Source organism: Coenobita brevimanus, chromosome 56 (genome assembly GCF_032717465.1).
Source record: "Coenobita brevimanus isolate Jiangsu-jjx chromosome 56, ASM3271746v2, whole genome shotgun sequence".
NCBI classification, from domain to species: domain Eukaryota; kingdom Metazoa; phylum Arthropoda; class Malacostraca; order Decapoda; family Coenobitidae; genus Coenobita; species Coenobita brevimanus.
In genome coordinates this window covers 26,270,038-26,295,721 of record NC_137009.1, presented here as the reverse complement: position 1 = coordinate 26,295,721, position 25,684 = coordinate 26,270,038, and the positions used below count along the sequence as shown (strand labels likewise).

Here is a 25,684-nt window from a genome sequence, read left to right as displayed (position 1 = left end):
AGCAATGCAATTATAGTAACTACCACTGTATTACAGTTCTCAGCTTCGTGGATAAGGTTCTTATTAAGATTCTCCTGATGTTTATCCGGGTCCATTTACTAATGTTTCAGAGGCCTGGGATTCATGCCCAAGAAGTTTACAGTTGACCGCATTGTAGCTCCTTGAGTATTAGCAAGGTTTGCTTGTAGCCTATGTAGATCTCAAGAAGACACTTCACATGGTATCTTGGGAGGCATTATGGGATCCCCTGTTGCTCCACAGGATCCTCACAGGGATAAGCCAGCTGACTGCTGTCCTGTCTTCAAATCCTACTGTCAAATGAGGAGGAGGAACATCGGAATTCTTCCCGGTAAGTACTCGTACTGGAGTAAGACCTTTATGTGAACTTATTCCCAAGTGAATGTGTTGGGTACTTGGCCAAGCTGTGAGTTAAAGTCACTGTGGAGTATCAATTGATAATTTAACCCATCATGTCATGAGCTATTTCGCACCTCCGACACCCCCCAATCCCGAACTATTTTCGATTTTTTTTTTTTTTTTTTGGCTAAAACCTCCGCTTTTGGTGAGAAACATCGAAAATTCGTAGAGAAATCGCTCACCTGAGGTTTAAAATACTCGATACAGGTAGCAGTACCTCCTCACCTTACTGGGTTTTCTATCAGGGTGGCTCCAAAGAAAACGAGTTCTATGAGATGGTAACTATTCTACACCATTCATAAACGGTATTTATTTATTTGTTACGAATTTATATGTAGTATGAGAGTATATTGGTTTTCAAACAGTAATATAGGCATTATAAGCATTGTTTCGCTCACTAACTCATCAATATACCTGACCTTTTTTGGGGACATTACCTGATCATCATTTCTGACTGTTTCTTCCTCTAATGCTATGTAAACTTTGTCCTCCACATTGTCATCGATTGGGGAATCACTCTGGCCCTGAATGTCTTTATTGGCCAGGTCACTGGTAACAGGTGAATTGCTGAGACAATGGCATGTGGCGGGGGGAGGTTATGCAGTGTAAGGCATTGTCCCTGCCTGGCATCTTGTAGAGGAATAAAGGAAGGTGTCTCACATATACGTACCAAAAATCACGCGCGAAAATTGAAAATTGTGCAAATTATGAACCTTGCAATTGCACAACGTATCAGTATGTCGACGGGACTAGCTGTGACAAAACGTTGCGACGTACCCATATGTTGATGGGATGCCTCGGGTTAAGAGTTGGTTACCTTCACTTGGCTGATGATGCAGTTATCCTAGCAAAATTGCAGGAGATACTTCTGAGTGCCCTCAAATAATTTCACTAGAATGTTAAGTCATTGGGGTCAACAGTCTCTTTGGTCAAGACCAAGACCAGACATGTGGTAGGTTGTTGGATGTGCAGTTCAGTACGTCCAAGCATGTGGTGGGAATGTAGAGGTCTTGGCATGATTCGCTTGTCTTTGTAGTATGGTAAATAAAAACAATTTGTCAGACAAGGGGATTTCTTGTTTCACCAGCCTGGCCTATGGCGTTATGAATGCACTCAGCTCAGGTATTAACAGTGCCGTTAGCTTTGCACAGGGACAAAAATTCGCATCTTCAAGACTCCACTGCTCCCTTTCTTACTCTATGGCTATGAGATGTGGACACTATACAGTGACTTGGATTGGCAAATTGGCTCTTTTTGTGTTAGATGTCTTCGCAGGATCATGGAACATCGATGGAACGATCATGTACATAATGAATGACTACTCCATGAGACTGAGTCATGCCCGACTACCCACATAATATGCCAGTGCCAACTACATTATATGGGCACGTGACCTGTTTTCCTTCGGCTTACCTTACCCACAGGTGACCTCTAAGAGAGTTTACCTTGGGTGAAGGAGATGAAGGGGAAGGCCACGGAACTAATGCCTGTAGCAGGTATACATTCATGTCGAGAGATACTCAGAGGGAGACGAGATTCTGCCTGGAGGGTTGCACAATTGGACCCTTGTGGGTACAGTGACAGGTTGAGTGAGGCTATGCTCCCCACGGCATTGGCCTCCTCCCTACACCCATGATGAACAAACATCTCTATCTATTCTATCTATTGCCAGACGCCTCAATCCCGTTTGGGGTGGCCACAAACAAATCGCCTCCAAGTCGCCCTGTCCCCTGCCATTTCACTGCCCTGCTCCCAACTCACACCCCCCTCTCTCATATACCTCTCCACCCCATCCCTCCATCTCATCCTCGGCCTCCCCCTCCCTCTTCCCCCCTCCACCTCACTCACATACACTCTCTTCGTCAGTCTTTCACCCTCCATCCTCTCCACATGGCCAAACCCCCTCAGTGCGTTCCTCATAACGCTTCCTATCACATCCACATCCACACCACAACGCTCCTTTATATCCTCATTCGTCAGCCTGTCTCTCCATGTGACTCCACAGGCACCTCTTAAATAACTCATTTCCACTGCTCTCACTCTTGACTTGTGTCCTTCCAACAATGTCCAAGCTTCACTTCCGTACGTTAGAGTTGGTATCACAATACTGTCATGTAGTAACTTTTTCACTTCCATGCTTACTTCCCTGTTTCTTATCACTGCTTTCAAAGAACCAGCAACCTTTCTTCCCTGCTGTACCCTTTCAAGCACTTCACCCTCCAAACCTCCATCCTTACTCATCACACTACCCAAATACTTAAACGTACTCACATTTTCCAAACATCATTGCATTAAACCCCCTTTCTTTCCTTGGCAAACTTCGACCAATCTCAGTTGCAGTTGGGAGACTTTCTTTGTTCGTGTTCACTTGGTCACATCCACTTCACTCAGGGTCAGGTACTGATCCATGACCTTCAGCCACTCAATTCACATTGTAACTGACCCATGTCTATCTGTCACTGTTTCTTGATTGGTCGACAACTTTAACACCGTCATCTCAGCTTTTCCCTTCCTCTTCCCACTACTTCGGTCCCCGACTGATTACTGATTTTCCTAGATGACTCTCGCGCCATTTCTCTTTCCAGTTTTATTACTTATTTTTCTGCTCTTAACATATTACATTTGATTTTAATTACCACACCTACCTTCTACCATAGTGTCATATAGCCATGTTATTGCTGCTGGTAATTCTTCATTGTTCCTTCCTTCCTCCTAAACCTTTTTATGCATGAGAGAGAGAGAGAGAGAGAGAGAGAGAGACAGAGGAAAAAAAAAATTCTTCCAACCTCCTCATATATAAATGTTCTATCATGTATTTCTTTTATCTAGCTGTCAAATTCATGGACTTAAATACAGACCAATACAAACTTCGTATAATTGCGTAATATTTATAGTTCATTTATTTCTATCGGAATATTAAGTAACACTGGAGTTAACATACATTTCAGCGACGATATATTTATCATAATGTTAAAGAAATTGAACTGAGCCAACTCCGTGTATAAAACGAGAAAAAAATGAAGTTTTCCTTAAAATCTTGTAGAAGTATTCAATAGACTATGATTTAAACATTGCATAGTTGTGTCTTCTAGAATCAACATGCAAATGTTTAGTAGTCTACCCTGTATTATTTTATCTTGTTTGCTGTTTAGCTTTTATTTCAGTGAGCGTTTGTGTTATATTATCTTCTTTACCAGTTATTATATGTCGTCGTATGGTATTGTTTTGAATCGAGAATAGATGCAGCTTAGGAAAGAGACACAATTATTAAGGAAAAATTAAAACTGTCAACCTATTCTGATAAGCAATGTAAAATAACACACCACAGTATATGCCAAACATACTATCCCAAATGACCATATCCGATGAAAAAAGATATGATACACTAAATATATTTCTTTAACAAAGGCGTCCCCTAACCCAATGATATAATTACTGTAGGTTAATTGAGGAATTAAGCAACTAAAAATTCCTTATTACTAAAGTTGAATTACCATATTTTTGTCTGTGCTTAGTATGTTTGTTCAGATCTGTTCATATTGTACTCATTTATAGGTGATTTTTTTTGCATTCCTTGCATGTTGTGGGCATCCGTTAACAATTTACTATTTTAGATTATCTCGGAGGAGAGATAAGCTCTGCCCACTGACTCTTAAGTCTCCGTTCTAATATAACCATTATCCAGTTACTGAGATTGTCGACTATCTTCTTGAGCAGAAAGGTTTTCTGTATATTATACACAGTAAAGTATTCAGGCGGTGAAAAAATTTCTCATCTATTATTTATTTATTTTTTTTCTGGAGAACATAAGACATAAGTGTTCCGTTACAACGGTACTGAAACTTTATAAGAAGTGCGTGCATGAAGGTGAATTAACCCGCCCCGTCCCGACGACGTATGGGTACGTTGCAATGATTTGCATTTGCCAGTCCCGGCGACGTACCAGTACGTCGTGCAATTGCAAGGTCGCTAATTTGCACAATTTTCAATTTTCGCACGTGAGTTTTCGTATGTATACACGGGACACCTTCCTCTATTCCTGTACAAGATACCAAGCAGGGACAATGCCTTACACTGCATAACCTCCCCCCTCCCCCCCTCACACCATTGTCTTGGCAAAGGACCTGTTACCAGTGACCTGGCTAGTAAAGTTATTCAGGGCCAGAGTGATTCCCCAATCGATGACAATGTGGAGGACAATGTTTACATAGCATTAGAAGAAGAAACAGCCAGAAATAATGATCAGGTAGTGTGGCAAAAATAGGTCAGGTATGGTGATTAGTTAGTGAGTGAAACAATGCTTATAATGCCTTTATTACTGCTTGAAAACCAATATACTGTCATACTACATATACATTCGTACCAAGTAAATAAATAAATACCGTTTATGAGTGGATAAAATAGTTACCCTCCCATAGAACTCGTTTTCTTTGGTGCCAGCATGTTAGAAAACCCACTCAGGTAAGGAGGAACTCCTACCTGGACTGGGCACTTTAAACCTCAGGTGAGCGATTTCTCTATGAATTTTCGATGTTTCTCACCAAAAGCGAAGGTTTTAGCCAAAAAAAAAATTTCGAAAATACCTCAGGACTGGGGGATGTCTGAGGTGCGGAAAACCTCGGGACGTGACGGGTTAAAAAAAAAAAAATTAAAGTGTATCTTTTATTGTCAACCTACTGTGTCAGTTCATAATGTTAACCCGCCATGTGCCGGCAATTTTTAGCCCTATGGGTCACCCCAGTGCCGGCCATTTTTTGACTTTTTTTTGGGGTGGGCTAAAATGATAGATTTTGATGTGGAAACAATGAATTTCGCCATTAAAATGCTCACCAAGGCTCGGAAATGAGTTTTATTGAGTCCTGCAAACTCATGTACAGGTATACCTGCTCTCTCAATCTCACCATGTATGTGAGAGAAAGCCATTTTCTATGTAAGGTTTACTAAGGTATTTATGCTGGAAAGGTATAGCAATGTTCAGTACACTTTTCTGATTACTTATTACTTCAGCATATATCACAATTTGCATGTCTTTCTCACTGTGAATGCATTATCTTACACTTACTTGAAGATAGGTACAACCTGACTTCATTACGTACAGTTCTGGCACTTACAAGAATGTATTTACAACTTGACTTCACTATATAGTCCTTACACTTATAAGAAAATATTTACAACTAATACATGGAAATATTTACAAAATGCCTTCACTATGTACGGCACTGGGTGAGGCACATAGGCAGAGTGAGGCAGAGCAAGCATGAGGGTGGGAGTGAGTGAGTGTATGGCCTTGACAGCCTGGGGGATGGTAGAGGAACAGTTACCTTACATGCCTGCCAATTTTTACCCGCGATCTTGAAAAATCCGGTCACAGTGATGTTTTTTTATTTTAAACTGTTTTAAAACGGCACTGGCACTGGCAGCGGCATTATGTCAGACCGTTTTAAAATGGCACTGGCACGTGGAGGGTTAAATTGCGGGACCTGAGTGATCAGATTGTCTTTAGACACCGTGAAAATACTGTTACTCTGAATCATGGCTGTTGCAGAATGGTAACATGTAACCTTTTTTTTTTTTATTTTTTACGTGTCCGACTCTGGGCAAAGGCTCAGTGCCTATTTCTTGGGGGCAGTGGCCTATCCCAAGGTCCAGTAGTCCACCTACACCTCCACATGTCACCACTTCGGAGCTAACACCCACCATCCATATTGAATACATGCTAGGGCTGTCTCATACAGGACTGGTGTACTGGTATTAGCGGGGGTACTTTTACAACATGTCGGTTGGTCATCTGGTAGATCAGGAAAGTCTGCTTTTTAGGAAATTCAAATCCTTAAACTGTCCCCTGCCCCAGCCGGGATTCGATCTTGGGTCCATTAGGACTGCAAGCTGCCTCTCTACCGATTCAACCACCGCCTCCCCCAGACTAATTTAATAGCTCAGGTAACTGAAAAATTTGTTGGGTTACGTCACTTCAACCTAGGAAGGATAACCTGAACAGTTTTTGACCACTATACACCGAACCTTGTGGGACGGCTAGGGATAAGGCAAGAATGAAGAGACTCGATTTTGAGAACAATCATGTCAAAATCACAGGGCAAGGACAAAGTTCGAGCCACTTGCCTGCGTGTTAACAAAATAACTAAAACAATTTTGTTGTTTTTTGATCGAAAATTGGGGGATGGGTTAAATATAAACTAGGGTTTTGACTCTTTATTATTATTATTATTTTTTAGAACGGTAGGCTAAGGACATGTTCAAACATCAACCAATTATTATTGAAATTATAATTTTACTTCAGTGGTTGTTTACAAACTGTATGCACCGTTCATGACTGGCAATAGCAGTATTACTAGTGGATGTATAAACATTCTATTTGTAATCAGACCTTTCCACAGAACATTTCGATCGGATATAGCAAGCAGTCAACATACAATCCTGTGGCTCAACTAGTAAAAAAGTGGTGTAAATAACTTTCCTCACTGGGTCTCATTACTTCAGTAAATTTTGTAAGAAACGATGGCTAACAAATATGTTAAAAATATATATATTTTTTTGTTACTGACTGTGATATAATCATGACAAGAAAATTTCATTAAGAGCACTGAGTTACTATAATTTCATTTACTGTGACGACTCACACTCAGATTTCAGTGCATGACATAACTAACTTTTACCTATTTTATATTTTATAGCTACATTTTTCTGCATTTTTCAGCTTTCATACTGTCATGGGATCACCAACTCTTTCGGCAGCTGCATTAATGATTAGTCTTCTTATAGTCAAATTATCAGCTGGGAAGCGACGTCTCTCAGCTACTGTGGCTCCAGAGGTGGGTACAATTGAATACATGGACACCATCCAGGCATCAAGTATAATGAATCTCCTTGCTGAACAGTACACCCCAAAGTGTCTCAGAGCCGCGATATTGCTTGAAGAAGGCAATAAATCAAACTCTTGGTCAAGTAATGGAACAAGCATACATCCTGAAAATACACTACGCCCCCAAAGGGTCAACCCTCATGCAAAAAATTCGATGGAAAACATAGTTGTGGACCAGGCAATAACAAATGTGAAAATTATCCTCAGTCAGAAAGTTTCTTACCAAAATCAAGAAACAATGAACCACATAAAGAAACATACAGCAAGAGTAACTCCGTACTCCTGTATAACGTACATGATGCCAGAACCACCCAACTCCCACCTGCTTGCTTTACTAACAGATGCTTCCTCCAACAAGCTAACACAATATTTTCTCGTTAATGCCAAAGACTCCAATGAGGCTGAACGCATCCTACTTGATGAACGCCTTGGGAAGGAGCAAAACGTGGCAGCCATCATCCCTCTGAGGAATCAAAACAGTACCCACGGGCGTGTATTAATCCGCCAGCTCTTGCACCCTTCAGGCTTCCCCAAAGTTCTCAGTGTAAACAAATGGTCCAATGACACGGGCCTTGCAAATACTAACGACATATTCCCAGACCAGATGGCTGATTTCTACGGAACCAAACTTATAGGTTCCGCTTTGCAATACAGGCCACTTGTGGACTATGAGATTGTGGAAGGATCCAGGGTGGTGATACCTAAACCATCCATTGACATCAACATTCTGGATGCAATTGCATATAAGTTGAACTTCATCTACGACATCGTCATGCCCGCTGATGGTGAATATGGTGTTCTCAAAGACGATGTGAGTATTGGAAAGTCTGTGTGTGTGTGTGTGTGTGTGTGTGTGTGACACGAGATTCTTCTGTTTCTTTAATCTTTTTCTGATTACTGTTTTAACTTGTAAAGTTTGTCATCAGATTTTAGTGTTTTTTAGTAATCAATTTTCATTTAAGTTTAACACGTTAAATAAACTAGAGGTAGTGTCGAAATGTTGATATATTTATTTATAATATTTTATTGCTTTGGTTTAGCGCTTCACAACTTTTACATTCCGTCTTCCTTATGAAGGGTCTTTTGTATATACAGTGTGTGCAGTTTTTGAAGAGGTAGTTGCATAAAACAAAACGTGGAGTCAAGTTCAGTGACGCATTTATAAAAAAATATATATTATCAAAACAAGGGCAACTCACTTGGACAAAATATCATTTATCCTACGTTCTAGTGTTTGAAAAATTAATTACCGTATGAAAGAGCATAAATGACGGGTGACAGGAGTGGAAATGAGTTATCTGAAAGGAAAGACAGAGAAACAAAATAGTGGAGTGAAGAAGCACTGTGGGGTTGATGTGGCTGTGTATGTATTATGGATGTGTTGAAAAACAGTTGAAGTATCTTGAGATACTTTGGCCATGTAGAGAGAATGCAGGGTGTTTGTGTGTGAAATCGAGAGGGGAAGGTGAAGGGGAGACCGAGGATGAGCAGGCGGGATGGGTGGAAAGTTATATGACTGGTGAGGGGTTGAAGAGAGGGAGGAATGATGACTGGGCTCAGGATGACATGGAGGCCACTGGTTCGTGGCCACCCTTTCCAGGGTTTGGCGTGTGGCTATAGCTAGATAAATAGATGAAACAATAATGCCTGCCTCTACATGAAAATAATCATACACACCAATGAAATGGGCATCTTAGAATCGTCAAAAATTCTACTGGGTGTATGTACTGTGCCATCCGTTGCATCATGCAAAAAGAAAGGACGGCAATTTAGAAAGCATTCAGGTAACCGAGTTAGCACAATGTATTTCTGTATTCATGGCACCTCCGACAAACAGGATAAAAAAAAAAAAGCGTTAGGTATAGTATCACTGTTTTTCTAAGACAACGTTGTGTGTGTGTGTGTGTGTGTGTGTGTGTGTGTGTGTGTGTGTGTGTGTGTGTAAAGATAGATAGCTATACACAGACAGATAGGTAGAAAAACATGTGTATGTGTGTGTGTGTGTGTGTGTGTGTGTGTGTGTGTGTGTGTGTGTGTGTGTGTAAAGAAAGATAGGAACAGACAGATAGAAAGGTAGAAAAACAGATAGATAATACGTGTGTGTGTGTGAGTGTGTGTGTGTGTGTGTGTGTGTGTGTGTGTGTGTGTACTAATGTCGTTAACCTTCATGCATACAGTGATGAGCATTAACTCAAACGTGTACCCTCATATTCGGGTAATTATTGCTAAATAACACAACAGTTGCATCATACAGTACTCGCTTTTAGCTCCAAAAATCTTTAGCTTCAACAAACATGAAAGACTAAGAACGAGCTTTAGCTGCATCAAAATCTAACTGCTCCAAAAAACCAGTGGCACAAACTCAATGTGAATCCTCTGTAGCAAATATTAACTGTAGCGAAGATTAACTGCATTAAAAATCAGTTGCACCAAACATTAGCTGCACCAGACATTATCTTCACTACACATTATGGCTGATTTTGAGTTCTGGAAGGCCAACCCTTCCATGTACTTTGGTCATGACGCGAAAACAAGCAAATACAACTGATCCCATTATTTTCTTTTTTCTTTTACTCGTCCCAAAAATTACTGGATTGGGAAGATGAATGACGCTAAGTTTGGATAAATCAAATGTCTTGGCTGGCCATGGAACTAGAAAATCCAATCGTTCTGAAATTGTGTCCTGTCTTAATCTCGAAGCCACTTGACTAGTCATGGGTGATGTCGACTTCGGACGAGCCACCTTCTCTTTATGCCTGGTAATGGTACAGGAACGAGCAAATTTAATGGATCCTATATGGGTTATTGGTGATGTTCTGTCTTCGTCAAGCACTCGGAAGTTATTACAAAATGCTGGAGGCATGTTTTCTTCTCGATTAAAGTTTTATAGATAATGGCCAGTGGATCAACATTATAAGCAGCCATGAATTTCGAGCCATTAAGTAGCAACAAACCTCGTAAATGAACCCCATCATTCTCAGCCTGTATGTCCTCTTCTTTGTGTCTGTCTCATCAAAAACACTTCCTTTAGCCTGGCCATTATTCAGAAGTGACTCAGTTCCTCGAATCCTGTCGTTTCTCATCTCTCATTTTGGGAGCTTGCTTTCCTCTTCACTGTTTATGTAGCCATAAATCCCGGTTCAGTCTTGTCTCCCATCAAGAAGGGCCATTAGATTGGCGTTAATCGTGATGTTAAAAGAGAAATATTACTTGTGCTTGGAATGATAGATCTGCATTCACCATACCTGTGTCGACTTAATATGGTCCAGATTTTCGCCATTTGTCGGCTTACATCATGTAGCTCAGTTGCTAAAGACAGCACTACGCTTTTCCATTGCACTGCTTCGTGACGAGCATCGTATTTCAGTATTAATCTGTTGTTACAAATGAACACTCGAAATAAACTTATGGCAATCTTAAGTCAAGTTTAAGTAAAAAATATATACATCCCATCGTCCTCTACCTGTCTCGTCCATTCCCAGGGCCACTGGACTGGGGTAATGGGTGATGTCGAGTTTGGGCGAGCCAATGTCGCCATAGGGCTAGTCATGATGCAGGAGCGAGCCAATTCACTGGATCATACCATGATGTACTTCATGGATGCCCTCACCTTCATCACAGCCAAGAGTCCCCAGAGTGCCCCCTGGCAGAAGCTCATCATTCCTTTCCAGCGTGAGATGATTGTGGAAAGTATTAAGAATATATGGAGAGAATAGAACGTTGTTGAATGCAGTGAAGAATATGTATGATGCTGCCAAGGCTGCAGTGCGTGTGGATAGTGAACTGAGTGTATTTTTCTACTTGAAGGTTGGAATGAAACAGGGATGTTTCATGTCTCCATGGTTGTTCCATCTGCATATGGATGGGGTTATAAAAGAGTTACAAGGTAGGGCAGTGGATGTCGGAGTGGCTCTAATGAGAGAGGGTAGTGTTTGGAAAATCCCTGTACTATTGTTTGGAGATGATACTGTCTTGTTAAGTGAAGACGAGGGGGAGCTGCAAGGCTTGGGAGAGTGTGTAAGAAATGGAATCTAAAGGTGAATATAGGGAAGAGTAAAGTTATGGTCATCGAGAGAAATGAAGTCCGTGAATGTACAGTGACGCTGGATGAGAAGGAAATAGATAATGTGAGTAAGTTTAAGTACTTGGGTAGTGTGATGAGTAAGGATGGAGGTTTGGAGGGTGAAGTGACATAACGGGTACAACAAGGAAGAAAGGTTGCTCGTTCCTTCAAAGCAGTGATAACAAAAAGGGAAGTGAGCATGATAGTGAAAAAGTTACAACATGACAGAATTGTGATACCAACTCTTAACGTATGGAAGTAAAGCTTGGACCTTGTTGGGGGGACAGAAGCCAAGAGTGAGAGCAGTGGAAATGAGTTATTTGAGAGGAGCCTGTGGAGTCGGAGAGACAGACTAACAAATGAGGAAGTGAAGGAGCATTATGGTGTTGTGGATGTGGATGTGATAGGACGCGTTAGGAGAAACACACTGAGGTAATTGGCCATGTGGAGGGGATGCAGAGTGAGAGACTGACAAGAAGAGTGTATGTGAGTGAGGTGGAGGGGGGGAGAGGAAGGGGGAGGCCAAGGATGAGATGGAGGGATGGAGTGGAGAGGTATATGAAAGAGGGGGGTGCAAGCTGGGAGCAGGCCAGTGAAATGGTGGGGGACAGGGCGACATGGAGGCGATTTGTTTTTGGCCACCCCTTACGGGATTAAGGCGTCTGACAATAGATAGATAAAACTCATATCTGGAGAGGATGGTTACCGAGAGACTAACGAGGAGAGTGTATGTAAGTGAGGTGGTGGGGGGGGGAGGGTTAGGTCGAGGATGCGATGGAGGAATGGAGCGGAGAGGTATATGAGAGATTGGGGTGTGAGGTGGGAGCAAGGCATTGAAGTGGCATTGGACAGGGCGACGAGGAGGCGATTTCTTTGTGACCACCCCTTACTGGATTAAGTCGTCTAACAACAAATAGATGGTCCCTCTGTAAGCCACATTAGGTTTTTTCCAGCGCATCAGTGTAAGATTTTTTAGTGCAAGGCAGTACAGGAAATTCCTATGTAAGTCGGTGTCAGATTTCCAACGTAAGTCATTGAAGGAAAATTTAACGTCAATGTAAATAATTCCAGGAAAAGACAGCGGACAATTTTTATGTTCATATAAGTAATTCCCATGCAAATCTGTGTAGGAAGTGCTAGCGCAAGTCGGTGTAGGACTCAGCAACGTTAAGCCAGTATAGGAAACACAACCTGAGATCAATGAAGGAAACTGCAGCGTAAGTCAAAGTGGGAAACTCTTGCATACTTCCAAAGTAAGTCAGAGTGAGAAATTTCCATCATAATTTCAAAGAAAATAGAAACAGGCGATCCCAAAGCGTGTCAGAGTATTTCAGGATGAGTCAAGCAGCCGCAGCTTTGACAAAAAAAATAATAGTTCAGACAGTTAAAGCGTGAACCAGTTATACACAGTTTCAGCATTGGTCAAAGTATATATGTTCAACATAAGTAAAAATGCGCAATACAGATGGTAATGGCCGAGTTTATGGTATTATTACTCTTCTTCGAGGCACAGGAGCCTGAGGGCAGGCCACTGTTTTCCATCCGAAAAAAATTAAGGGTGGTTCACCAACCTATTTCCAGTGGTGACGGTACGTGGCCGCAAAACTTTTTGCCACCACATATCTTTTTGTCACACAATCACATATCCTATCCAGCCACCTTTGCTTTGATCTATCACACCTGAGTTACATGAAAGATCAAGACGAAAATTGATCGATTTGATAAGCAGATATTTGAAGAAGAATGGTCTGGTGGTTTTGCATACAAAACAACTCGCAAAGATATTCCTCGTAGAGATGAGGTCAGTGCAACAAAAATCTGTTGTGGACACTGAGTTGCATTCTAATCATTCCTGTACAAACATATTATGTCCCAAAATCTCTTCCCGTGCCACATTATATTATTACCTTTACATGAACTGATCTCAATTACTACCTTTACTACAAATTTACTCGATGCACTTGAAATCCAGTGGATGTTTGCATGTGTGTCGTGATGTATACGAGTGATGAAGAGATTTTTACAGCAAATCATCTATGTACTTCAGTTTATTTTTTATTGCATATTAACTTTTTAAGCTTCCGGTGGAATGAACGTATGTGTGACTTAGTGTCTGTCTGCAATGGGGTTCTGCTCTATCAGTTTTCTACCGCATTCAGACCACCTTCGTGTTCTTAATTGATTCAGTACTCCCTGTTAAACTTTCCTTGCAGTTAAGGTGTGGGTGTATGAGTGATTTTTGTGTGATGGCGATCAATGTTAAGTTTCGTTATCGCAAGTTATCGCCATTTTTCGTTAAGTTGTATACTCCAGATTCTTTTCACACTTCAATTTCAGTGAAAGTGTGGGTGTGTGTGGTGGTGTCTGTGTGTGGTGGGGTTCTTCTCTACCATGTCTTCTGCCACATTCAAGCCACCATCTCCTCCTCCCACCTTCTGGATTCCCACGCCTCCATGCGCATCCTGGCTTCCTTCCTCAGCCAGTCCCTCTATGGCTACCTCTGGCTGTCTGCCGGCAGGGTGAGGATGAGTCTCTCCATCTTTTCAAAATTGCATGCATTTATTTTGCACTTGCCAATACTCATGATATAATCACACACACACACACACACACACACACACACACACACACACACACACACACACACACACACACACACACACACACACACACACACATCAAAGACATAGTCTCAACTGTCACTTCAGAAACTGGGGCAACACCCGGATGCTACGGTACTTATTAATGTTTTTTTTTTTAAATCAAATAATAGAATGGAAACTTTATTTCGTTAACGCATCATTGATACAAATCTTTTTTGTAATTTGAAAATATTATGCTGATATCTGATCACATAATTTGTTATAGTTGTACCGATGGTAGCAAGGTTATTAGAAACTGCCCACTGCTGAGTCTCGCATTTCATATAACACTACGACTCTAATTTGTTTTTTCATTTAAAAAGTCATGATGTCTCGATGTCGACTCAGGACGGTCCAAATTTAATTTTGTTTATACGTTGAATTGCTGACATGTAAAAAATACCAGGTGGTAGGTGGGGACGCCCATAATCCACCCACTTACCGTAGTGATACTCTGTTTTTAGGGTAGCACTACACTGAGTGGGAAGCCAAATGATTTCCTGTAAACCAGGAAATCATTTACACAGCTCGGTGGTAACCTCATAACCAACCAACACCCTAAGTGACAAGTGGGTTGGCGTAGGGTTAGTGCCCTTCCACGGAAAACAGCCAACTAAAAATACGAAATGGAAGCATTGGACGAGGAATGACCAACAGGTGACGACTAAGGACCGAACAAAGGACATGGTACGGATTGCAACATGGAATGTAAGGGGTGCAAACGATGGGGTGAAATAGAGAGAGATTGTTCAGGTGCTTCAGGGTGCAAAATTGGATATAAGTGGATTGACTGAAACTAAATGGTTGGGTGAAAGTCTGAGAGAATGGGAGTATGGATGGGGTATATGCGCGGGAGTTGGTGAGAGTGAGAGGGGAAAAGAAGGAGTGTGTATTGTTGTGTGCAAGAGATGGATGGAGAATAAAACAGAGTATGGATCAGTTGGGTCAAGGATTGTGAAGATAAGATTTAAAGATGGATTACAATTGTGAGCCATTGTATGTGTGTATATGTGGCAAAACAAGATCGTGCAAGCAAAGTGAAAGAAAAGTTCCGAACAAATGTGGAAGCATGCATGAAAAGTTTGAAAGAAATGAGAGATGTTTTTGACTGGAGATATGAATGGAAAAGTAGGGAGTGTGAATGTGGATGGAGTAGTTGACAAATGGGATGTGACTGATGAGGTGGATGAGAATGGCAGTGCTCTAGTGGTCATTTGTACTGGGAGGGGGTTGTTGATAGCGAATACCCTCTTCAGGCACGAAATGATCCACAGGAAACGTGGCGAGTGATGAGAAGGGTGGGTTGTGAACCGAATGAATGGAAGGCAATGATTGAATATGTGTGTGTGGATGATGGGATGAGAATGTGTTACGGATGCAAGAGCATATAGAGGGTGGGGGAGTGAACTTCCTGACCACCACTTGGTGGTGGTGGGAATCAGGGTTCAAATGAAATGGAGGTATAGAAGAAGGGAAGGACTGGAGAAAGTAGTTCATACAAGGAGGGTGGAAAGGTTAAGAGAGGATGAAAAAGATGGAGAATATAAGAGAGAAGTGGAGAAGCGATCTGGTAAATATGGATTGGAGCAGATGGGGAACGTGGAAGGTGTGTGCAAGATATTCACATAAGAAATCTGTGCAGCATATGAGGTGGTATTTGGGGTAAAGAGAAGGAGTAAGTGGGTGCAGGGAAGAGCATGGTTGAACGAAGAGGTGAGAGAGGCTGTGGCACAAAAGAAGAAATCATATAGTGAGTGGATAAGAAACAGGGGTGTGGAAGAAGTTGAGATACGGAAGAGAGTTATATGTAATGAGGAACAGAGAGGTGAAAAGATTAATAAGAGAGAGTAGGAAGATAGTGGATGAGGAATTTGGAAGGAATTTGTGTGTAATTTGTTGGGAATGTAAGTAAACGTTCTGGGAAAAGGTAAAGAGAGTTGGACAGGGTGTCAAAGAAGTTAGCCGAGGAGTGAAAGATAAAAATGGTAGATTATTGGCAGAGAAAAGGAGAAAAAGTGGGTAGAAGGAGAGAACACTTTAAGGAACTGCTGAACATAGATATGAAAGTAATACGTGTACAAGTGGCTGGGGAATGGCTATAAGACGGTGGGATGTGAGAAGACAGCAAGAAATCAGTAGGATGTAAGTTGTGGAAGCAATGAAGAAAGTCTAATATTTTAAAATGCCCAGAAATTGAAGGAGTGTGTCGTGAAATGTTGAAGCATGGGGGAGACATAGTAGTACAATGGATGTAGAGTCCTGGAGGATTGGAAGTCAGGTATAATTATTCCCCTGTACAAAGGAAGAGGGGAAAAAGAAAAGTGTGGAAATGATACGGGCATTTGTCTTCTTAGTGTAATAGGTAAAGTATATGGTAGGATACTTATTGACAGAATTAAGGAAATACCAGGGAAATGGCTGGAGAAGAATAAGATGGTTTTAGAAGGGGAAGAGGTTGTGTAGATGAGATATTCATTCTTAGGTCTTCAGTGAAAAAGTTTCAAGAGAATGGAAAGATGATTTATGTGGTATTCATGGATTTGGAGAAAACATATGACTGGATGGATAGACAAGGATTGTGGAAAGGATTAAGAATATATGGAGTAAATGGAACGTTGTTGAATGCCATGAAGAGTACTTATGATGCTGCCAAGGCTACAGTGCGTGTGGATAGTGAAGTGAGTGAACTTTTCTATTTGAAGATTGGATTGAAACAGGGATGTGTCATGTCTTCATGGTTGTTCAATCTATATATGGATGGGGTTATAAAAAGAGATACAAGGTAAGGTAGTGAATGTTGGAATGGCCCTTTTGAGAGAGGGCATTGTTTGGAAACTCCCTGTACTGTTTCTGCAGATGATACTGTGTTGTTAAGTGAAGATGAAGGGGAGCTGCAAGGGTTGCTGGATGACTTTGGGAGAGGGTAAGAAACGGAATCTAAAGGTGAATGCAGGGAAGAGTAAAGTTATGGTTTTTGAGAGAAATGAAGCCAGTGAATGTACAGTGAGGATGGATGAGGAGGAAATGGAAAATGTAAGTGACTTTAAGTACTTGGGTAGTGTGATGAGTAAGGATGGAGGTTTAGAGGAAGAAGTGCTTGAAAGAGTACAACAAGGAAGAAAGTTGCTGGTTCTTTGAAAGCAGTGATAAGAAATAGGAAAGTGAGAATGGAAGTGAAAAAGTTACTGCATGACAGTAATGTGATACCAACTCTAACGTATGGATGTGAAGCCTGGACCTTGTTGGAGGGACGCATGTCAAAAGTGAGAGCAGTGGAAATGAGATAGCCTAGGTAAGAGGAGCATGTGGTGTTATATGGAGAAACAGACTAAAAAATGAAGTGAAGGAGCGTTGTGGTGTGGATGTGATAGGAGTTAGGAGAAACAAATTGAGGTGGTTTGGCCATGTGGGGAGGATGGAGTGCGAGAGACTGACGAGGAGAGTGTATGTGAGTGAGGTGGAAGGGGGGAGAGGGAGGGGGAGGCCAAGGATGAGATGGAGGGATGGAGCAGAGAGGTATATGAGAGAGGGGGGTGTGAGCTGGGAGCACGGCAGTGAAATGGCGGGGGACAGGGCAACATGGAGGCGATTTGTTTTTTGACACCGCTTATGGGATTAAGGCGTCTGGCAATAGACAATGATAGATAATAATGTAATAAAACAAATACAGAAAAAAGTGAGAGGTAATGAGAATCACTTTGAAAAAAGTGTAGCAGCTGCCATATTTCCCCAGGTGTTTCTCGGGTTCTGGTTCCTGTACGCCTTTTTGGTGACGACCCACTACAAGACCTCCCTCACCAGCAAATTAGCAGTGCCCTTCACTCCCCCACCGCTAGACACGCTCGAGCAGCTCCTTGGGTCCAACCTGAAGTATGGTGTGGATAAAATTAAAGTAGGTATTCGGCAAACGGACGAAGATTCCTATTCATTTGATGTGCAGGAAGAAGAGCTTTGATTTTGTTTTAATTTTATCTTCTTTAATTAAATATATAACATAATCTGCTTTCTTAGTCATTCGCTTAATATACTTTGGCACAAAATTTAGTTTTTATATTATCAGGATTAGCTGACAACCAAAACACCGGGGAAAAAATCACTCATGGCCAGTTTCACTGAAGGCAAGGATCTCGATGCAGTGTGTGTGTGTGTGTGTGTGTGTGTGTGTGTGTGTGTGTGTGTGTGTGTGTGTGTGTGTGTGTGTGTGTGTGTGTGTGTGTGTGTGTGTGAAAAGAGGTGGGGCGAAAGGGAGAGAGATTGTACAGATACTCAAAAAGTATCTGGGCAGTTAAAGAAACTCATTTGGACTCTTAATTCTCTCAATACTACACGAAATCAGCGTTTTAGGGAGCTTTCTCTAAGTATGATGAAAACTTGTCAGCATATTCCACCTTTCTTCCCACTGTGGTTCGGAACACCAGCTCTCTATATCCTGCATCCCACTGTATCAAAGGGTGGACAGGGACGTGACATGTTACAAAGACATGAGCACCGTATAACTGAGTAACATAATATTCTGTTCATTTACTACATTCTCTTGATTCATGCTACCTCCTATTCCACATTCCCTGGTGCAAGAAAGGATCGCCATCAAGTTGTGGCAATGAAATTGCCGAATGGTGAAGTTGTTCGATCTATCAAACATCCATTAATCCTATCCTGTCGTACGAAAGGAGAAGAGCAGGCTGTAGGGGGGAAACAACTTCAGCCTACAGTCCACTGGGTTCATATTCAGATGAACCTTGGGCTACAGTAACAACATCACCTCCCTTACAACATCTTGCTATCGCCTATTCTTGTCTCTAACATATGATTGTAAACAGCATTGTATTGACACCTTGCAGTGAATATGTTAATGGTTACTTAATATCATACATAGTTCTAATTTCATCTACAATTCTTATGATCAGGGAGCAGAACACCAGCTATTCTCCACATCCCGCATCCCACTGTACCAAAGGCTGTGGAGGGACATGCAATTCTACAACGAGGAAAACAGCATGTGGATGGTGGCGGAGGGAACTTTCTCTTATATAAGCTACCGCAGTTTCCTTTTGCTTCAGATGCTGATGCACAACAGCAACCTTTGGAGAAAGACTGATCTGTATGTGGCCACGGAGGATTTCTTTCCAACTGGGTCCGTATGGTATTTGCCCAAAGTAAGCGAATCCAGAAGAAATGCGAGTATTATTTAGCATTCTCTTCTAGCCACTGTCAGACTATTTTCTCTCCTAAGACAAAGACATAGAAACCTAACATGAAATGAGAGTTATAGTACATAAATTCCACAGCGCTTAAAGTATGGAACTAACAATACATATAAACCATAAAAAAGAGCCTGTTAATGGATTTCGATCATTTAGTGACAAAGGAGTGAGAAGGTAGCTACTTTTGAAAACATGATAGTGTTATGCCAACCCTTAATTGGTACGGTAGTCAGTGGAACTTACTGTGAATAACAATGGCAGCTGATTCGTGTAAAGAACCAGTTATATGGTGTCATTAGAACCAGTAAAACTCCTTTGTCGGTGAGGTATGAGCAAGACCATATAAATTCGAAAGCATTGAAATGTCACAGCCTGAGGATGGTTAGAGTGTATTGAAGGCTATCTGCCTATCAAGTTTCATGCCCTTACGACAAACTGTCTGTCCTTTGGCCCTCTTTTGAATATTTTCGACATGCTGCACTTGGCGCATGCCACGTGCCATGTGCACCACCAGGGTGTGATGAAACCTGTCAAAAACAAATATTAAAGAATGGGGCTAGTATATTGTGCAAACCACACAGTGATTCACCCTATGACTGCTGAGATATAAGTTTCACAAAAGCACTGAGGACAGACCAGGACAGGCTAGGCCGGGTTGGGCCGCTCATATGGAAGAAAATGCCACTACTTGACGAAAGATTCTTGGGGACTTCGCCCTCACTCGTAACAACTTTTCTAAAATACTAACCACTTACTACCTCCTGTCACCTAGAGGTGACGGTTTGGATAATTTTCGATTTTTCTATAAAAAGAGAACTCTGAAGTAGGGACCTATGAGTTTCGCAACTATGAGCCGATAAGTGAGGGGCGATTCGCTTAGTCACCTCTTCCCACTTGCTACAGCATGCAGCATCCCTGCATTCTAGAAGGTTAACACCCGTACACTCAAAGTGAGTGGGGGTGTTATATTTTGTTGTGTGTGTGTGTATGTGTGTGTGTGTGTGTGTGTGTGTGTGTGTGTGTGTGTGTGTGTGTGTGTGTGTGTGTGTGTGTGTGTGGTGTGATCAGAATGACTCCAAGAGTTTTTATCAGAATTAACAAAACAGGGTGAAATTGTTGTGGGTCAGACAATGTGTCAAAAGTCAAGGTCATAGGGAAAAATCAAAAGTTCACCAAGCGTAGCCGTTTTCTATCCACTGTAGACCAAACATGAGGCAAGGACTGAGGTTAAGGAAAGAGTGAAAGAATTTAATTTTTATATCAATCAGTCAAACGCTAAGGTCAAAAGGCAAGACCAGAGTTCGACTCCTGTGTTCTTCTGTGAACAAAATAACTAAAACAGTGTTGATCTCATTTCGACAGAATCTTGTGGAAGGGTTAAGGTTCAGACGAGGTGTTGTTTTATTGTTTTTGAGAAAGATGTCAAAGATCGAGGGCACTTGGCAGTTTTTGATTAATCCAAACTTTGAGGAAGTTTCAGAGAAAGGCAGAGAAACAGAGCTACTATTGTGTGAACAATTTGTCAAAGGGTCAAGGCCAAAGGGAATGATCAAATTTTGCAGTCAGAGGGCAGGGTCAAATCACTCAGTTTAGAACTGCTTTTGGCCAAATTTCATGACAGGGATAACGAAAAGGTGAATGAATTAATTCGACTTAGAGAGTAATCAGTCGAAGATAAAGGTCGCAGGCAGAGTCAAATGTTCGGCCGTTATACTAATTGGTGGACACGAGTGTTGTACTGTCTATGTGATCCTATTTATTTCTTACACATCCTTATTGTCTGACACCTCTGAACTATCATTTTGCTTTTATATATATTGATACGAATTATTATTGCATTCTGTAGTGACGTGTGTGTTGGCTAAGGGATGAGAAAAGTAAAGGTTGCTTGATGTGAGTGCTTTTTAGGGAAAGTCAGGAGGGATACCAGACCATTTCTTGGTTGAGGCTGGTTAAGACTGTGAAGTAGTTTTGACGGGAGCGGGAAGGAAGTGATGCAGAAAGAAATGATATGTGTTATCATTCAAAATGTCAGGTGTGCGTGGTTAAATCCATATGACTACATGATATACACATTTTCATTCTGTAAAAACTCACAGAAACCATGCATTGGCTTACATCCTTCAGGGTGCGCCACATCTGAAGAACTTCAACGCGGTGATGTGGCGGTGTGTGGAGGCTGGCTTAATCAACAAGTGGCTATATGACCTGTACGCCGTTTATGTGAAGGAATACCAGGACCAGAAGTCATCACAGGAGCAGGAGGACACAGCCGTTGAGAAGGACACCAGGCTTGTAAGGTTTAGATGAGAGAGAGAGAGAGAGAGAGAGAGAGAGAGAGAGAGTTGAGGATTAATCTCATTTACGGTAGATTGTTATATTCATATGTTTCTGGCTACTTCCATACTATTTTAGTCAAGTGAGGAAATTTCCTGCATGACAAAGGTTTGAGTAAAACGATATTATTTCGTAAAAAAAAAAAAAAACACTATACTTTGCTCCAGCCAAGATGGCGTTAGATCCACATCCTCTCTCACCATTGGCATTAACTGGCATGGTAATTATCGTGCAGCTTACAGAATGATGACCTACGTCATATGATATATTCATATGTATTCGTTAATATCACAAAAATTTTTGTTCACTCTTAAATGATATCTGAAACTGAATGGTTCTGCTGCCAAGCCAATGGCTCCGAGTATTGTAATATAGCTGTGAACTCATGCCTAGAACAACCATGTATATTTTGATTCCTTAGTCTTTCTTTCCCTTTAAATGGTGTCTCATCGCTTCTTGTCCAGGTTGTGTTCACCGTGAATCACCTGCAGGGAGCTTTCTTCTTGTTCTTCCTTGGCCACGGGTGCGGGATGTTGCTGTTGTTTCTGGAGCTGCTATTGGCCCCGCACACCGCATCGCCCTGAGAATGTTGAATTTGTAATGCCTTTAAAAAATTTAACTATTTATTGTATTCTCTCTCTCTCTCTCTCTCTCTCTCTCTCTCTCTCTCTCTCTCTCTCTCTCTTTAGGAGCTTATATCCAGGGCTCAAGATTTTTTTTTTTTTTTTTTTTTTTTTTACAAGCGGGTTTGATACAGCTCTCACTAATTCCACCGCTACCGGTCGCTCTACTAAGCTTTGTAAAACCTTTTGACGTCTGAAAGAATAATATATAAATGAGGGTTCATCATAGTGAATTGGTAATATAAAGAAAAATTCTCTGGAACAAGAAAATGGAGAATATACTTTCATTAGGTAAAATGGGAACTAGAGATATTAGTAAATCGATAAATAAATAAATAATAGATTAACAGAAAAGCTTTTATTACTCCTTGTATCAATTTGATTAACCTCTTCATTTAGAAGACATTGTCTTAAGCTTGCTAATCATTCTTATGTGGCTTTAGTTTCCAGGGTAAGATAATAAAAGAGGTGTCCAATTTCTGACAATACTTCATGACCTTCATGCAACAGAAAGATTGAAACGCACCATGAAACTTGTGATAACTCTGTTGAATGGTTCGACAACAGCTTTGGTTGACATGGATCCCGTTTAGGTATGACTGGGGATGAAGTTAGAACAGTTATCCACTTGATCAACCAAAGCTCGTCATTTTCACTCTTACCATCACCGGACGATTTTATGCAGCGTATTTCAGACCTGTTGAACTGGAGGGGTTAGATAGTCTCCAACAATGGCTTTAGTACCAGTTGGTTTTCTTAAGCTGAATCTAATGGTTTGGAGACTAAAAGAGTAAGGTACAAAGAGAATTCCTTACACAGCGTGTTTCGGTTTTTGTGCTCCACTAGAGACTCACTTACCAGTACGTTACGTGTTCTGGGGGACGTCTTGGTCTGCTGGTGCGGATGTAGGTGTGGCACAGAGATTTGAAAAACAAAGGAAAAACGTAGGATAGCCGCTGATAATGCTGATAGATTCCCAATCGAAATTCACGTGTAATCACCCGACGAAGTGGAATAGGAGCGCTAGATATGTACCACCCTGCATTAACCCATGACTCCTGTGAGTTTCAGTTTAAGAAAACGTCAGTCATGACCTGAGCTTAATACGGTGTTCCATGTCCACGGCCACAACGGTACTAGCCATATTTTTTAACACACTACAGGTCAGTTACTATTTTGGTGAAGATTTCCGTCTTGTTGTCGCCTATTTAGCATAGTGCGGTGGCAGAAAGACATAACAATACAGAACTACCTTCTTCTCTTAATGTTTCTTTATGAATGATACGATATTCTGGTGTTCAAGAAGTCTTCATTCAACTCTTCCAGTTCGTAGTTTCTCTTGTACTAAACAAAATAGGCTGGCAATTACACCGATAGAACTAGAAAGTACTCAGAGAGCGTATACCTCCGCCAATGCCAGTGCCATTAAAAAGGTGCCGGATCCGGATCCTTGGATGTAGGATGTGGATCCGGATCCGCCTTTAATTTAAATCAGTTCTTTCTTGGTCCATGGGACAACCTTCCACAAGATTTCACTGAAATTTTTCTAGAAAATTTCACTGAAATTTATTGAGAACTTTCGGAGTTTTGTGCGGAATACGCCGAATCCGGATCCGGATCTGCCCAAAACTTAATCATTTTTTCCTTGACCCATGTCCCACCCTTCCACAAAATTTCATCAAAATCCGTTCACATTTTTATTTATTTTTTTTTTTTTTTATATTCTGCAAACAGTTCCATTGATGTAAGATCCGGATCCTCTCCAAAATATGTTGTTGGTTCATGGCCCACCATTCTACAAAGTTTCACTGAAATTTATTAAGAATGTTTTGAGATATTGTGCGAAAAACTACGGATCCGGATCCGGATCCGGCTCAAAATGTTCTCATTTCTTCCTTTGCCCATGGGCCACCGTTTCTCACAATTTCATCAAAATTCGTTCATAACTATTTGAGTAATTATGCTAACAAACACACGGACAAATAGAGACAAACGCCATCAAAGACAACTTCTCTAGCTGAGGTAATGATACGTCCCCGGAATGAACGAGTAAAAGTCGAGTAAAATATTATGAAGTTGAAGGTGAATCAGTTTGTTAACGATCACGCACACAGGTACAACTTTGACCTTGCCCTGTGACCTTGACCTTTACATGATTTTTCTCAAAACTGAACCACATCAGTCTTGCCTCGCGGTGCCCTCATTGTCTTCGAGGACTTCGTAGGTCTGTCTCTCAGCGAGACATTTAGTCATTTCCTTCTTGTTACTGATACAAACTATGTCAACGTAAAACACAATACACAGGTGTTATAATGCAAAATTTATCTCCTAGGATAAAATCTTACGAAATCTCCTAGTACACCTTAAATATGAATCTCTGGGATAACTGCGTAACATACAATAGTGGCGAAGCATGAGTATTTAAAAATTATATTACAGTAGTGTATCAGATTACCTGTTTACGTTTATATCGTGATTCATTGAAGTACCATACCAAATTCATAGCAGGCAAACAATAGTCAGTATCGAAGTGAAAAATGTAAAACAAAATATGACATCAGATAAAAGCCAACTGTCCGGAAATGTAATCATGAAAAGGGGGAAAAATTCGATCATATATGAATGCGAACCCAAGAGAGATGAATGCAGCTGAATGGAATGGTGGAAAGGTGTTGAGATAGAAAGACGGATGACAGGTTGTTGAATAGTAGGGATCAGTAGTAAGGAGAAAACAAGGCTCTGGAGAGGGAAGCCTTCTCATTGTGTTGCCGATGCACCCGAACAGAGGACCTGTCCGATTTCAAAAATGTTCCTCCACCTCCCTCGCATGCCGAAAAAAGGAGAATGTAGGCTGCAGTTGACTGGCATCTGCGGTCAACTGGCCTCTCCTTCCGATGAGGCTGCCGCTGCCGCTGCTGCTGATGATGATAAAAAAGCAAGAGCTGGATCTGTGGTCATTGTTGTTGTTGCTCCTGCTGCTAAAAAACGCAAGAGATGACTCTGGGGCCAGATTAACAAATAATATTATCATTGATACCATGTGGTATCTGTGATCCACTTTCCCTGGTAAACAGTGAAAGGAGAGTGCAGAGCCTTCCAACGTCTCTTGTTTCTCCCGCAAAGACAAGTCTGCAATACGAGGGCAAAATGATTGTTGTTATACAAGCTGGATGATTTACAACCCTTAGTCTCAAGAATCAGTTTAATTTTATTGTTAGTACTGAACCGACTGAAGTGAATGTTGTAGAGGCACTTACATATACAAGTCATTACAGTTTATTGGCAGGAAGATCAAGCTTTTAAGGAGGGTATCTTCAGCTTTTAAACGTACCTGATCCCTTTGTTCCAAATTACAGAATTTTGAGTACAACGTATCCATTGGAATGGCTGCAGTCCAACCAATGAGTATTATTTTAGCAAATCACAGTCGTACGTGGTTTGTTTTTCAATTCAGTTCCATCGTTGGAACCCAATATCAGACAAAAAAAAAAAAAAAAAAAAAAAAATCGGAGTAAAAT

The 25,684-nt window shown here is 41.2% G+C and overlaps 1 protein-coding gene across 1 annotated transcript; it reads left to right on the top strand.

Annotated features, from left to right (window-relative positions):
* Nucleotides 1-237: 237 nt before the first annotated feature.
* LOC145401669 (glutamate receptor-like) lies at nt 238-22,127 on the top strand. Its single transcript, XM_080273858.1, has 8 exons — nt 238-349; nt 7,639-8,108; nt 10,780-10,987; nt 13,698-13,879; nt 17,736-17,894; nt 18,910-19,103; nt 21,306-21,501; nt 22,008-22,127. Exons 1-8 carry the CDS (start codon nt 238-240, stop codon nt 22,125-22,127), a joined length of 1,641 nt encoding a protein of 546 aa, XP_080129984.1.
* The last annotated feature ends 3,557 nt before the right edge of the window (nt 22,128-25,684 follow it).